The 16,975-nt window shown below is 38.4% G+C and overlaps 1 protein-coding gene across 4 annotated transcripts in view; it reads right to left on the reverse strand.

Moving 5' to 3' along the window:
• Positions 1 to 16,975, reverse strand: part of tbc1d32 (TBC1 domain family, member 32) — a 247,339-nt gene that overhangs the window by 129,235 nt on the left and 101,129 nt on the right. For all 4 annotated transcript variants that reach the window (XR_011954513.1, XM_072555916.1, XM_072555917.1 and 1 more), the window contains 6 exons: positions 15,784 to 15,876; positions 15,287 to 15,429; positions 11,481 to 11,608; positions 9,294 to 9,495; positions 5,137 to 5,216; positions 3,756 to 3,894 (listed from right to left, as the gene is read on the reverse strand). Coding sequence is in view for 3 of the 4 variants with exons in the window: in XM_072555916.1 (XP_072412017.1) it covers positions 3,756 to 3,894; positions 5,137 to 5,216; positions 9,294 to 9,495; positions 11,481 to 11,608; positions 15,287 to 15,429; positions 15,784 to 15,876 (785 nt within the window). In the remaining variant the exon portion in view is untranslated. The remainder of the gene's footprint in view (positions 1 to 3,755; positions 3,895 to 5,136; positions 5,217 to 9,293; positions 9,496 to 11,480; positions 11,609 to 15,286; positions 15,430 to 15,783; positions 15,877 to 16,975) is intronic.

Raw genomic sequence — 16,975 nt, forward strand, 5'->3', positions numbered from 1 at the left:
AACAAGCCCTGTCAATCAGATGAAAAACAGATATGACTTATAATATTCTACATTATAGAAGTGAAGTTAGCAAGATGTTTTAAATTACCCATCAGACTCCCCATCCCATGGTTTATAAAGACCTCCAAACTGGCAAAACCCATGGTGCCTTCAAAAGCCAGCATGACTCCTTGAAAATTGGAGGTGGTCTGAAACTATTCCATCATGCAACTGGCTTTTTCAGGACAACTGGATGCGGGTTCATGGCACACTTCAATAACCTACACAGCTCCAAACAATCCAACCCTTACCCTATTGCAGGTGTCAAGAATGGAATGATAACCTCAGAATTGCTGTCCTGTTTTGCCCATTTGACATCAGTCAGCCTGGTGTCAGAAATCCAGGCCAGAAGAGAGACCAAAACTCTTAGTCCAAGTCAAAAGATGACAATGTAGTTGCTTATAGTGATGGCCAGAATATGGATCATGGAGTCATGTTGAGCTCTACAGGATATTGGGGAGGACATTTTTAGAATATGACATATAATTCTGGTTGCCCTTCTGAAGGAGAGATGTTGTTAAACTTGAAAGGGTACAGAAAAGATTTACAAGGATGTTGCCAGGACTACAGATTTTGAGCCACACAAAGAGGCTGAATAGTTTGGGTTTTTTTTCTCCCTTGAGCATCAGAGGCCGAGGGGTGACCTTGTAGAGTTTTTGAAATTACGAGGGGCATGGATAAGGTGAATAGGTCTTTTTCTGACAGTGAAGGAATCCAGAACAAGAGGGCAATGGTTTCAGGTGAGAGGGGAAAGATTTAAAAAAGACCTGAGGGGTAACTTGTACATGGAGAGGGTGGTGCATGTATGCAATGAGCTGCCAGAGGAAGTGATGGAGGAAGGTACAATTACAACATTTAAAAAGGTATCTGGATGGATTTATACAGAGGAAGGATTTAGAGGACATTGATCTAATCCCGTTTGCCAGCATTAGGCCTGATTTGGATGCCTGGTCAGCATGGCCAAATTGGACTGAAAGGTATGGTTCCATGCTTTATGATTCTATGACTCTGGTTGTAAGCTTGCTCATTGAGGTGGAAGGTTTGTTTTCAGACGTTTTGTCACCATGCTAGGTAACATCATCAGTGAGCCTCCGGTGAAGCGCTGGTATCACCCACCTTAGGAGAACACGACACAAATAGACATAACACCAGCGCTTCACCAGAGGCTCACTGATGATGTTAGCTAACTCAGTAATGAAATGTCTGAAAAAAGCAATTCTATGACTCTATAAGTCAATTCAGAAGCTAATACAACACCAAAATAACTATTATCTTATTCATATTAGGTGATCAGATGCAGAAAGAATAGTGGGCCTGGATGGTGCAATATGCCAGAACTCGAATAAAATGGCTACGGTCTTGCCCATATGCAGTTGAAGAAAATGCAGGATCATTAAGAAATGTATAATGAACAGGCAGTATATTAGTCTTAAAGCAGAGGTTGGCACAGAAAAGGAATAGACTGCCCTTAGCATGTGTGTGGAAGCTAACAGAATACAGGTTGTTCTGTTATAACACATGTTTCGTCAAAATGAATTTGCTGTAATATTATCAACAAATTGGGGATGCTGTTTCTACAGCATGTACTTTTAAAACATATGTTGGCTGTAACACGATTACTGCGCCAACACTTTAAAGGTTGTTTCTAAAGTGTGATTTTTCTCTAACTTGGGGTTGCACAAGAACGCAACTAAAGTGTTTACAGAAGTAGGACTGTTTATAGAAGTGCTTATAAAAGTGTTTATAGACTGGAGGCCTGTGACCAGTGGAGTGCCACAAGGATCGGTGCTGGGTCCTCTATTTTTTGTCATTTACATAAATGATTTGGATGCGAGCATAAGAGGTACAGTTAGTAAGTTTGCAGATGACACCAAAACTGGAGGTGTAGTAGACAGCGAAGAGGGTTACCTCAGATTACAATAGGATCTGGACCAGATGGGCCAATGGGCTGAGAAGTGGCAGATGGAGTTTAATTCAGATAAATGCGAGGTGCTGCATTTTGGGAAAGCAAATCTTAGCAGGATTTATACACTTAATGGTAAAGTCCTAGGGAGTGTTGCTGAACAAAGAGACCTTGGAGTGCACGTTCATCGCTCCTTGAAAGTGGAGTCACAGGTAGATAGGATAGTGAAGGCGGTGTTTGGTATGCTTTCTTTTATTGGTCAGAGTATTGAGTACAGGAGTTGGGAGGTCATGTTGCGGCTGCACAAGACATTGGTTAGACCACTGTTGGAATATTGCATGCAATTCTGGTCTCCTTCCTATCGGAAAGATGTTGTGAAACTTGAAAGGCTTCAGGTAATATTTACAAAGGATGTTGCCAGGGTTGGAGGATTTGAGTTACAGGGAGAGGCTGGACAGGCTGGGGCTGTATTCCCTGGAGCGTCGGAGGCGGAGGGGTGACCTTAGAGGTTTACAACATTATGAGAGGCGTAGATAGGATAAATAGATAAAGTCTTTTCCCTGGGACCGGGGAGTCCAGAACTAGAGGGCATAGGTTTCGGGAGAGAGGAGAAAGATATAAAAGAGACCTAAGGGGTAACTTTTTCACGCAGAGGGTGGTACATGTATGGAATGAGCTGCCAGAGATGTGGTGAAGGCTGGTACAAATGCAACATTTAAGAGGCATTTGGATGGGTATATGAATAGGAAGGGTTTGGAGGGATATGGGCCAGATGCTGGCAGGTGGTACTAGATTGGGTTGGGGTATCTGGTCAACGTGGACAGATTGGACCGAAGGGTCTGTTTCCATGCTGTACATCTCTATGACTCTATGACTAAGTACTGACTGTAACTACAGACGAAGTCAAAAAGTGTGGTGCTGGATAAGCAAAGCAGGTCAGACAGCCTCTGTGCAGCAGTCATGATTTGGAGATGCCGGTGTTGGATTGGGGTGGACAAAGTTAAAAATTACACAACACCAGGTTATAGTCCAACAGGTTTAATTGGAAGTACACTAGCTTTCGGAGTGTCACTCCTTCATCAGGTGATTGTGGTGGACTCAATCCTAAGACTCAACAGACAATCAAGGTACTTTTCAATGTATAATTCCGTTACATCACACTGTAAATCTTTGCAATAAACTCTATGTCTTAGGATTGAGTCCTCCACTATCACCTGATGAAGGAGCGATGTTCTGAAAGCTAGTGTACTTCCAATTAAACCTGTTGGACTATAACCTGGTGTTCTGTGATTTTTAACTCTGTGGAGCAGAACATTCAATGTTTTGGGCATACACACTTTTAGACTATAACTCACATGCATCTGCAGTCCTCCCTTTCTCCTGTAGCCATAGATAATGCAGCCAAAAAGCAACATGAAATAGACGAAGATGAAAATAGCAAGGATAAAATATCTCATCAGGTGACTGTGCAGGAAACAAAAAACAAGCTACACTGGGACAGATAAGAATGTAATGATCCAAGGTTTGTACCACCGAGATAAACAATGGAGAAGGAACCATGTAACCAGATGGAGTTGGCCATGATGAATGTTAGAGAGGTTAAGGAGGAAATAAAAAATGAAGTGCCATGGTTACGGTGCTTGATGGGCTCAGGGTAGTACAGGGAAACATTGTCAAAGGTCAACAGTCCCAAATCCAGGTCATAAATGAGGAGCTAATACCAATTGTTTATCATAAAAGGCATAATATGTACCATCCCTTCATTGCTAAATAATCACTACAAAAGAAATATTGTAAGGTGTCCCACACATACCTGCAGCTTTTTAGTGAATCTGCTGAACATGTAAATCACACACTCATTGAGTGCTCCTGTTTGCTGCAGAAGTAACAAACCTTTTGGAGTAGCAGCAAAGTTTAGCAGATTGTCTAGCAGCATTTCTTCTAATACCATCCTGACAAGAGAATTATAGGATTTTATATTTATTTACCCAAGAAATCATGGCCATTTTTGCAATAGTGATGAAATAACATAAAAAGCATGGGATTCCATTTGACTATTGTACTAGAAACAGACAAGTGAGCAAGAAGTTAATCTTATTCAAGAACAAAACATTTTTCCTCCGTTATGAACTAGTACATTTAAGCAGAAGCAAATCAAATTTAAAAAAAAACAAATGAAGGTTTATGCTACTGGATTTGATACTTTGTTTATTCAAACAGAAAGTGTTTTTATTCTCACTACATGGTGATAATCATCCATACAGAAACTGCCTCATTTTCACTCCATTTGAAGTAAAAGCCAGCGACATAATGGGCAAGCGATACTCCAGGGTTGATTGAGCAGTGGAGATACATACATAATAACAAACAGGAAATTTGGCAAGGGGTAACAGAGTGACCAAAATATGCTCGGTAACTGATTTATTTCCAAAATTTTGATGAGGATTCCTGTGCATCAGGAGAAGTCGTACCCTTGTGGACTTCACAGGTCATCTTTGAGCCTTCAGAGCTTTGGCCATTTTTCCTTTTTATATCACCAGAGTCACCCTTAAGACATTCCCATCCAGACGAACACATTGGCATATGGAAACAGAAATCTGTTTGACACAATATGACAACCTTCTAATTACTTTTCGACACGACCAGTTTGGTCACATTCAAGAAAGGCCCGGATCCCACAGTCAACTCACACAGGTGACTGGCATTCAAAGTCATTGTCCAACAAGCCAGTTGTGTCTGCCCTGAATTACAAATGGGGGCTGGAGGGGAGGCAATCAAAGTAGTAATCCCCCTGGACTAGTAAATAGAACCTTAGTCTATTGTTTTGGGATATGGGTTTGAATCCCACCATGTCAGATGGTGAAATTTAAATTTGTTAAAGATCTGGAATTAAAGGCTATGCTAATGGCAACAGCATAACCATTGCTGATTATTGTAAAAATCCATATGGTTCACTAATGTGCTTTTTGGTAAGGAAATCTACCATTGCTACCTAATCTGGCCTACACATGACTCCAGACTTCAGCATGTCGTCGATTCTTAACTGTCCATTAGTTAATTAGGGATGGGAAATATTTGCTGTTATACATTGCCTACATTTTATGAATGAATTAAAAAAAAAGTCATTGCAGAGATCTTTACATCATCAAGCATGATCACCAATGATTGTAAAACAACAATGCAGTTACACCTACGTATTTTGCAGTTCCTGGGCTGTTGCACCTGATTCATTTCCTGCTACTGGAGTAGGTGTTCGCTCTGAAAGTGAACAGGCCTGATTCACAAAACAAATATTAAAATTGAGTTTAAAAATTACATAATTAAAGATTAATCTTATCCACCTTTTAAAAGCAAAGAATGCATAAAATACATAACATGAAGTCATATTGAAAAACAATACAAAAATATGGATAAAGGCAGTTTCCACCCAGTAAGTTTTAGAATAAACTATTAACTATAAGAAATGCATGGGTATTTTAAAGTTTTTAAAACATCAAGATCATTAAATATTCTGCTAACTTAAATTCTGTAGGCAACGAGTACATTTTTGCTTACTAGCAGACTCCCCATGATAACTGTCTCAGTGAGTTAAATGATAGCAAGTTTTAGAACATTATGGGAGAAATTATATATTGAAGCTGGAAAGTTTAGAGCTCTTTTTCATGGAAAATGGATAAATTAAGATTATGCAAATGCATTTTTGAGTGTGTTTAGGGGTTTAAATCTACCACTTCATTCATTACGTATGGATGAGTAAATTAGTGATGTTTATGTTTATTAATATTCATACCTGTGTGTTTAACTTTATCCTTTTTCAACCTTAAAACTAATAACACATATCAAGATAGCATCTAACATATACAAGATCAATCAAGATACTTGCTATTTTGTAGTGCTAGATAAGGGAATGAAGCTTCATACTGGAATGGAGCTATTCAAAATTCAATTTGTGGATGAATAAATCATGGTGACTATATCACATAAAGGAACCGACATAAGATTTTGGTGGACAATTAACGGTTACAAAAAGTTAACATAAAAACAACTCCAAACACTGTGAAGGCAAGTAGCAAGCTTTGTGAATAGAACTTTAGTAAATATTTAGCACATTTGCAACAGACTAGTCAATTATATATGGCAGTGCATAAGAAGAATCAAGGGCCACACAGTCAAAAATGTTTTAGCTCATATAGAACATTTTTTAAAAATTATCCATTTTGTGGGATGTGGGTGTCACTGGCTGACCAGAGCTTATTGCTCATCTCTAGTTGCCCTGGAGGTGGTGCTGACCTGCCTTCTTGAGGTTCTGCAATCCACCTGTTGTGGGTTGACCCACAAAGTCATTTGGGACTTATTCCAGCAGTTTGACCCAGCAACAGTGAAGAAATGACCACATATTTCCAAGTCAGAATAGTGATTGGTTTGGAGGGAACTTGAAAGTGGTAGTGTTCCCGTATGTCTGCTACTCTGTCCTCCTAGATGGAAATAGTCATGAGCTTGGAAGGCATTGTCTGAGGATCTTTAGTGAATTTCTGCTGTGCATCTTGTAGATATTACACAGTGATGCTACTGAGCTTTGGTGGTCGAGAGAGTGGATGCTTATGGATGCATTGCCAATCAAGTGGGCTGCTTTGTCCTGGATGGTGTCAAGCTTCTTCACTGTTGATGGAGATGTCAGAGTTGAACTGGGTTGGACGAGGTCAAGAATCAAACGACACCAGGTTATAGTCCAACAGGTTTATTTGAAATTGCAAGCTTTTGGAGCCCAACTCCTTCCTCATTCATCACATTCAGCCAAAATAAGAGAAGTAGGCAGTGTGAGCTTCCATCATTCAATGAGATCATGGTTGCACAACGTTCAGTCAAACCTTTTCCTCACCTCTGTCCTCAACATTAAACCATGAATTTCAAAATAGTGATCCCTAGTTCTGGAATGAACCATAAGAGGAAACACGCTTTCCACATCTACTTCCTCAAGACCATTCAGGATCTTATACACTCCAAAAAGTCACTCCCACCTTTCTAAGCTCCAGTGGAAACAAGATAACGCACTCACTCCAGATATCAATCAAGCAAACCTCTTCTGAATTACGTCATTAATGAGGTGAAGGTTTGCTTGCTGAGCTGTAGGTTTGATATCCAGATGTTTCATCACCTGGCTAGATAACATCAGTGGTGACCTCCAAGTGAAGCGAAGCTGTTGTCTCCTGCTTTCTATTTATACATTTGTCCTGGATGGGGTTCCTGGGGTTTGTGGTGATGTCATTTCCTGTTCGTTTTCAGAGGGGTTGATAGATGGTATCTAGATCTATGTGTTTGTTTATGGTGTTGTGGTTGGAGTGCCTGGCCTCTAAGAATTCTCTGGCATGTCTTTGCTTAGCCTGTCCCAGGATAGATATGTTGTCCCAGTCGAAATGGTGGTTTTTTACATCCATGTGTAGGGCTACGAGAGAGAGAGGGTCATGTCTTTTTGTGACTAGCTGGTGTTCCTGTACCCTGGTGGCTAACTTTCTTCCTGTTTGTCCTACGTAGTGTTAGTGGCAGTCCTTGCATGGAATTTTGTAGATGACATTGGTTTTGTCCATGGGTTGTACTGGGTCTTTTAAGTTTGTTAGTCTTTGTTTGAGAGTGTTGGTGGGTTTGTGTGCTACTAGGATTCCGAGGGGTCTTAGTAGCCTGGCTGTCATTTCTGAAACTTCTTTGATGTATGGTAAGGTGGTTAGGGTTTCTGGTCTGTTTGTCGTGGTTTGTTCTCGAGGAATCTGCGGACTGTATTTTTTGAGTATTCGTTCTTCTTAAATGTGTTGTATAAGGTGGTTCTCCTCTGTTTTCCTCTGTTTAACTAACACCAGCAACCATCCCAACACACACATACAAAGCTGTATCAGAACACTATTCCAACGAGCCACCACACACTGCAGCACAGATGAACTTCGGAAAACAGAGGAGAAATTTACAAATGCCTTTTGTAAATCTAAGTATAACATATCTATAGGGCCTCATTTATGTGCATTTACCTACAGCACATTATTCCTATGAATATCACCAGTAATTTAGTTAGAAATTATTTCCCCTTGAAGAAAACGTGCTGATTCTGCCCAATTACCTTGAGATTTTGAAGTGTGCAGCAACCATCTTTCGCAAGACAGACATCAAATTACAAGTCTATACCTTCCTGCTTCTCTCTTTTCTTGATTAGAGGGAGTTTATTTGTTGTATCCAATCTAATGAAACCTTTTATTGAATCTAGGAAAGACCAGCATTAGAGTGACCCACGTTGAGGAACGCCTCTCAAGTCCACAAGCCTGAACCAAACATCTGTTTCTTTTTGCCATTTAACACACCCATTTTGATCTCCTACTTACAATCTATCTTTGGTCTGCCGTAGTCTTCCAGGGAAGCCCAAAATAAGCTAGAGAAACAGCACCTCATTTTCCTCGTAAGTGCTCTACAACCTCAACATTAAGTTCAACAAATTCAGACCATGAAATTTGTCCTTTTCTTTTAAAACTAATTTCCAGAATTATTTTTCACAGTTTTGTTTTCAGTCAGACTTGACTTATATTCTCCTTTTAACAGATAGTGTTGGCCTGTGTTTTGTCCTTTCTCAAAAATCATACCGGCTCCTGTCCTTTTTGTTCTGTTACCCTTTGATCTCTAACTGTCTTTGCTCTCTAACCTTGCCCTGATCTTCTGTTCCACCTGCTGCTTCCACAGTTTTCACTAGCATAAAACCTGCATTTTGCCCTGTACTTTTAGTTCCAAAGGATCATCATATTGGACTTGAAATCTTAACTCTGTCTCTCTATCCACAAATGTGGCCAAGTTTCTCCAGCACTTTGTTTCTATTCAAAGCACATTTTTGAAGTTAAAATATGGACGCTTACAAGAAAATTAATACACTACACCATATTTTCTTTCTATTTGCTAGTTTAACTGCTTCATTTGGCTGATTCACAATTTCATAATAGCTCCTAGGGGAACAGAACTTCTAAGTTCACTAATTAACACACACTGGAATAAAATTAATGCAAAAATTTAAGAATGGTACTTAAAGTATCTTGACTTAATGTTCAAAAGATCCCTCAGTTGCATCATTATCTCTACTGCTTCAAAGTAGAGGGCTCTGGGTGTCCTTGAGCATTAATTGCAGAAAACTAGTCTGCAGGTATTGCAGATGATAAGGAAGGCCAATAGAATTTTGGCATTTATTGCTAAAGGAATAAAGCATAAAAGTAGAGGAGTGTTGTTTCCCATTATAATAGAACACCATTTTTCTGAAAAGGTTAGACACAAAAAAAAACCTTGGCCAGGTCAGTTGCGTGATTCATGCTATATCAATAATTGTTACCTTCTTCCATGCTTTGGAGATGGATTCATGCAAACCATAAGGCATTAGTACATCTAGACCTTCACACGTATTATACATCTGGCGACAGACAAAGATGAAAGCCCCTTTCAGAGCAGTGGATGGCTCTGTTGAAGCTAAAGGAGGAAGCTCTCCATCAAGCAACCTTTTGGTGAACTCAGCAATTAGTTGTGCAGCAGAAGGACTGACAAAATAAAAACAAGATGTAACTCTATTATACATGGTTCATTAAAAATAATTCTCTCAATTTAAAAAAAAACAATCAAATTTCTGTTGCTTGATTACCCACCACCACTGTCAACTGGATGCTGACTACCAAGTTTTAGGGATGGCATAGCTCTATATATTAACTGCTACTCTTAGTGTTCAGTATGCAGGTAACCTTTTTTAGTAACTTCACTAGTTTCATGTCTCAACTGACCCTGGAATGCCCTTCTTAGTTGCACTGGATTAGGATGCGCTCAGTCTTGATTTTTAAAAAATGGGCAACTATTGACCTAGGAGTTACAGACTGTGGAGGTATACAATGCTGATACAGCTAATGCGCCCATAATATCTCAATTTTGGAATGTCTGATCTTAACTTCATGTGATCTTACAAGGTAAGTGTAATTTGTTAGCTTGGATAGAGAATAGGCTAACCGCCAGAAAGCAGAACTCATAATAAATGAGTCTTTTTCTGGTTGGCAGGATGTAACTAGTGGGGTGCCACAGGACTTGGTCCTTGGGCCTAACTATTTACTACCTATTACCATATCAAAGTCATTAGTATAGAAAGTGTTATCATCAAATTTGTAGAAGATACTGAAATAGGTGGAAAGTAAGCTGCAATTAAGAAATAAGAATGGTTAGGTAGGGCAAGTGCCAAAATTTGGCAGATGAAGTTTAACGTGGATATACTTGAGGTTATCAATTTTGGATGGAGGAATGGAAAGGAAACTTCAATGTGTTTCAATGTAGAAGGTTCTGGGTGTCCTCATGCATTAATTGAAGAAATCTAGTCTGCAGGTACAGCAGAAAATAGGAAGGCAAATAGAATTTTGGCATTTATTGCTAAAGAAATAAAGCATAAAAGTAGGGAAGTGTTGATTCAAATGTAAAACACATTAGTTAAGACCTCACGTGAAATACTGCCTACAATTTTGGTCCCCTTACTTGAGGAGGGATATCACTGGATTGGAAGCAGTTCAGATGAGGGTCACTACATTGATTCCAGAGATGAGGGATTTATTTATAAAGAGAGATGAACAGTTCATGCCTAAACTCTGGAGTTTAGAAAAATGAGAAGACATCTAATTAAGGTATAAAAGATCCTAAAGAGGACTGACAAAGTATATGTTGAGAGGATATTTCCTCATGTGGGGAAATCTAGAATGAGAGGTCATGCTTTAGGATAAGGGTTAGCACAATTAAAAAAGATATAAAAAGATAAATTACTTCTTTCAAAGTGTTGCAAATCTGTGGAATTAACTATGCCAAACAGTGGCAGCACGGTGGCTCAGTGATTAGCACTGCTTACTCACAGCACCAGGGTCCCAGGTTCAATCCCAGCCTCGGGTGACTGTCTGTAGAGTTTGCACATTCTCCCCATGTTTGTGTGGGTTTCCTCCCACAGTCCAAAGTGGTGCAAGTCAGGAGAATTGGCAATGCTAAATTGCCCATAGTCTTAGGTGCTTTAGTCAGGGGTAAATATGGGGGATGGGTCTGGGTGGGTTACTCTCCAGAGGATCGATGTGGACCCTCTCCCTCTCCAAAGAGTCGGTGTGGACTTGTTGGGCCGAAGGGTCCGTTTCCACACTGTAAGGAATCTAATCTAATTGAGTAAATTTGAGGAACTAGACAGAATTTTAATTTGTAAGTCGTTGAGAAGTTGTGAAGCATAGACAGGAAAGTGAAGTTGAGGCCTAATGAGGTCAGTCATGATTTATCACTAATAGCAGAGCAAGTTCACAAGGCTGAATTGCCTACTCCTAGTTCTTATGTTGCTATGAATGGCAAGAATAAATGGGAGAAGTCAAAAGTCTTTTATCCATTATAATGAAAGCACCATAGTTGGATTCAGCTATGAAACTTAGCTGTCAAAAGAGAATTAGAACTTGCGCCCAAGAGATTATATATTTTAACCACAAACTAAAGTTCTCTTTCTCTTAAGCTTTATGTATGTTCTTACCAGTTACTTGCAGCATGTTTATTATTTTCACCAAAAAGCAGCAGCGAAAGCCCTCGATCTGTGGATGCTATCCTTGCCAAGATATCAGCTGTATTTATCAGCACTGTTTCAACACAGGTAACTAACATCTATTCAACATAAATAAATCAACATCACATTCAATAACGCTGTTGTGCATCAACTTTTGGGAGGAAAATAACTAAAACACAATTAAAAGATATGATGTAGCAATTTAGCAGAAAAAGTTGCTTTACAGATTTGGTTTTGCAAGCGCTGGTGCCAGAAAAATAATATACTAACATCTTTTGATAACATTTTTATAGAAACAAATTTCTGTAATTGAAGGCAAGAAATTGTTGTAGGAGTGGTGTACAGGTTGGTTAACCATAATCAGAACATTGCACAAAGAATAAAGCAAGAAATAATAGAATCTGGTCAGGAAGGTAGAGGATGGCCTTTATCTTGACTGGAAAAAAAATGACAAAGACGGTCTAGATGAGGTGTTCATAAAAAAAGGTTTTCAGCATAGTTTTTATAACAGCACATTCTGAAGCTAACCAGAGAGGAGGATGTATTTCCCTACATTTCTTAGCTGCTTTCAGTTCGGATGATGAATCACCAGACTTGAAACATTAACTCTGCTTTCTTTCCATAGATGGCTGCCAGACCTGCTGGGTTTCAGTAGAAATTTTGTTTTTGTTTCAGATCTCCAGCATTTTTATTTTAGACATGGTATTGTGCAACAAGATCAGATGAAACGACCTTTGTTAGCAACAATTATTATATGACAGAATTTTACATTCAGTTCAAAGGAGAGAGAAGTTGATCAAAGACTAGCATTTCAAACTTAAATAAGGTAAATTATGATGCCATGAAAGCAGAGATAACTAAAATAAACTAGCAACTTAGGTTAAGGGTTTTGATATAGATGTGAAATGGTAGACATTTAACAGGATTGTTCAGAATACCCAGAATGATATATTCTGATGAGAGTGAAAAAAAGTCAAGGAAGAGACCCACGATCCATAGCAATCTGAAAGTTAAACATTGTGTCAAAGTTATAAGAAATATAGAATAAAGCAAATTAGGGTGACAAGTCAGAAAATAAGACAAAACATAAACCACTGAGAAAAAGTTTTAAAAAGTACTAAAAGAAAGAAAAGTTAGAATGAGAAAAAGCTAATTAGATATACTAAATCAGAGTCATACAGTATGGAAACAGACTCTTTAGTCCAACTAGTCCACGCCAACCATGTTCCCAAACTAAACTAGTCCCATCTGTTTCTGCTTGGCGATGTTTCTCTAAACTCTTCAAATTCATGCACTTATTTAAATGTCTTTTAAACATTGCAATTGTATCTGCATCTGCTTCTTCCTCTAGCAATTCATTCCATACATTAACTACTCTCGCATCCTTTTTAAAGTCTTTCGCCCCTCACCTTAAAAATATGCCACCTAGTTTTCAACTTGCCACCTGAGGGAAAAGACCTTTACTATTCATCTTATCTTTGCCCCTCATGATTTTATAAACTTCTATAATGGTACCCCTCAACCTCCTATGTTCTACTGAAACTTTCCCTAGGCTATCCAGTGTACTGTTACATCTTAAAATCAGGGATGTACCGCATTAAAACAGACCCTTTGGTCCAACTCGTCCATGCTGACCAGATGTGCTAAATTAATCTAGTGCCATTTGCTAGTGTTTGGCCCATATCCATCAAAAACCCTTCCTATTTATTAACTCATCCAGATGCCTTTGAAATATTGTAATTGTACCAGCCTCCACCACTTTCTCTGGCAACTTATTTCATACACACAACACTAACTGTGTGGAAAAATTTACCCCTTGGATGCTTTTTAAATCTTTCCCCCCTCACCTTAAACATATGCCCTCTAGTTTTGGACTCACCCACTATGGAGTTTGGCTATTCACCATGCCCCTCATGATCTTATAAACCTCTATAAGGTCACGCCTCAGCCTCCGTATCTCCAGACAAAACAGCCTCAGTCCATCCAGCCTCTCCCTATAGCTCAAACCCTCCAACCCTGGCAACATCCTTGTAAATTTTTTCTGAACCTTTTCAAATTTCACAACATCCTTCCTATAGCAGGGAGACCAGAATTGCACACAACATTCCAAAGGCAGCCTAACCAAAATCCTATATAGTGGCAACATGACCTCCCAACTCCTATACTCAATGCACTGACTAATAAAGGCAAGTATACCAAGTGCCTTCTTGACTATTCTGTCTACATGGGACTCCACTTTCAAGGAACTATGAACCTGCACTCCAAGGTCTCTTTGTTCAGCAGTTGGCAAATGGAATGTAATATGGGAAATGTGAAGTTATGCTCTTTGGTAGAAAGAACAGAGCAGCTAAATATCAATTAAATGGAGAAAGACTGCAGAGGAATTTAGAATTCTCATGCACCGATCACAGGACGAGTATACATGTTCAACAGGTAATAGGGAAGGTAAATGGAATGTTAATTTTTATTTCAAAGAGACGTCTTGCTAAAACAATGCAAAATACTCATTAGGCTATGGCTAGAGTATTGCCAACACTTTTTGGCCCCATTATGTAAGGAAAGATGCACCAGTATTGGAGATAGTCCAAAGAAAATTCACCAGTTTAAATCTGGGTATGGAGAGAATTATTTTTATTAGGATAAATTGAGTAGTTTGGGCCTGTATTTATTTGAGTTGAGATGAACAAGAGTCCATTGTATTGACATGTATAAAATACTTAGGGGACTTGACAGGCTAGATGCGTAGAGGTTGTTTCACTTTGTGGGAGAGTCAAAAACCCAGATGGCATAATTACAAAATAAGCAGTTGCCCATTTCAGACACAGTAATGAATCTGTGGGTTTCTTTATCAAGAGCAGTGTGGATGCTGCATGATTAAGAACATTCAAGGCTGAGAAAGACATATTTTTAATCAGTAAGGGAATAATGGGTTTTGGGGAAAAGGCAGTACATTGAAGTTGAAGATTATCAGATCAGTTGTGATCTCATTGAATGGTAGGGCAGACTTGATGTGTCAAATGGCCTACTTCTGCTCCTATGCCCTATGGCCTAAGGCAGGAAACAACTGGTCCATTAGCTTCACTTATTACAAACGCAAAAATCACAGCATCTAGCAGTATTTCTTTATTTAACAAAAAGCTATAATAAACAAAATGCCTTTTCAACATTATATTATGTATTGGATCAAATTTACTGTTGTTTCACATCACCATGAACAATGTGGCAAAACATTACTTACTTAACTGATATGTATCTAGAAATATTGTTATATACCTAAAACTTTGGGTGCGCAGGATGTAATCCTGTCCTTGAATGGCTGGGAATGGTAAGGAGGAGGTGGGATTAAATGATGTGGAGCAAAACAGGAAAATAGCTCCGTTGCTCTCAATATCATAAACAGCAAAGTACAGTGGTTTTTCTTATCGTATCTGCTAAACATGCTGTTTGTATTAAGCACTTGGTGAACTAACCACAAAAGGACTAAAAAATTGAAATCAGGTTTAGCTAGATATGTAGGAATTATTCTACATTAATTCTGCACAATTGACATTTCAACCAGTAGTGCATCTGTTTCATCCAATATGACAGGAGGTACATTTCCAGCTTACTATACTGGGAACAGACTATTTAGAGCCAAAAAGTGTCATAGTGTAGTACCCCCATTTTCATTTAAACAAAGATTCAAGCTACATGCAATTAAAAGCATAAAATGAAAATAGTTATAATTCAACTTAAATTTGTAAAGTACTACTAACATTTGTTGAAATTGTCCCCACCTGATCATCTTTCAGCCATGTGGATATTGGAAAAAGAAGGGAATCAATAATGACGTTTCTGTACAAGCACTCAGTAGCACATTCCTTTCGGCCACATAACATGCGCAATACTTCCATCACAAGATTTGCAGGAGCAAAAGAATCTGAAAGAAAAATACTTGATACATATTTAAGAGTGTTCAACAGCAGACTTCTCAAAATTTGATGGAAAGGCACAGAAGGCCCAGCACTATTTAAAAAAGGAAAGAAATGTGTGTCATTTCTAGCAAAGTTCTGTCAAATGGATTCCATTCGTATGATAAATTTGACATTTGAGGTAGAGGCCCATTGTCAAGCTGCTCCTGAAAACATTACATATCTCCACCTTTCAGATACTGGCATACCCCAAGTGTATTTCTACCATTTTCTATTTTTATTTCTATTTTTCAATTGCAGTCTTTATCTTTTTGACAGTATAGACCTTCTGTAAAGAACATACCGCAGCGATTGGTTATTACCTCTTTGTGTAGTATTTGCATTCTGTGCTGATTTTTGGTTCTGATGCATCATCTGGATTAACAGTACTAACAAATCCATCAGAGCCACCGGTTCTGTTTTTTAAAAAAAATTATCCATTAGTTTATGGAATTATTTTTGATGAATACATGACTCGTGGCTTCATTCATTATACATTAGAAAGGAGGGATTTTTCACGACAAAGTTGTCAATTACAAAGGAAGTTGTTAATTGAAGTCAAGACTCAGTACTGTCTCAAGTATAATTGATATATACAATTTCCAAATTTGATGTGGTTGGTAATTGAGAGATAACAACAGTGCCTGTACAACAGTGGCTGAGAGAAAAGGGGGAGAGAAATGGAGTTCAAACAATTTATTTTATACATCTAATTTGCAGCACTCAGTTATTACTTTCTGGTGAACAAATAGCAGTGGTTTGTTTCCATTTAAAATCAAATGGATAATACTTGCATATTTTGTATAAAAAAATGTACTTAATTGGATTAATTATCAACTCCATTCTTTCTTGCCTACAATTCCATATTCCATTATTTTACTTAGCGTTTTTTTTCTGACCTAGCAATTTAGGAATGCAAGAGGAAGCAAATCTTCAATATTTGCAACATTTTCTTTCTGCTTAAACTTCGACAAATGTTTTTTGACAGCATTACGCTAGGTCATTGCTGAAATATATTCACTTGAGGTGTCAGTTGCAGCAATGCTCAAATTGTGTTTAGTGCTTAGAGTTACGGAATAATTGTTTTCACATTGCTTTATTTAGAATTATTTCTTAGCATGGTTTCTTACGCTGCCTGAAATGTTTTGGCAGGTTCACAGAACAGGTGATTACTGACACAGATGGGAATTTTGATTTGTACCTACAGTGTATTTCATGACACTGGAACTGTGGATGTGCTAAAATGTAGTGTGCTGAAACCTCAACATGTCCTGTAGGAATATGTCTCTAAAGGCATTGTGAGCACGATTTTTAGAAATTTATGCTATGTGCATTAAATACACAATCAAAAACAAAATCTACAAAGCTTTGTATTTCAGAGGTTCTCTGAATGTGTAATTTAGATATTCTCTTATTAGACACACTGCTTACCAAAAAAAAACATATTCTAGAAAAAACATTATGGCTACACTATGGGACAAACAGGCAATTTCAGAGAATATAAGTAATGGGCAG

Source organism: Chiloscyllium punctatum, chromosome 3 (genome assembly GCF_047496795.1).
Source record: "Chiloscyllium punctatum isolate Juve2018m chromosome 3, sChiPun1.3, whole genome shotgun sequence".
Taxonomy (NCBI): Eukaryota; Metazoa; Chordata; class Chondrichthyes; order Orectolobiformes; family Hemiscylliidae; genus Chiloscyllium; species Chiloscyllium punctatum.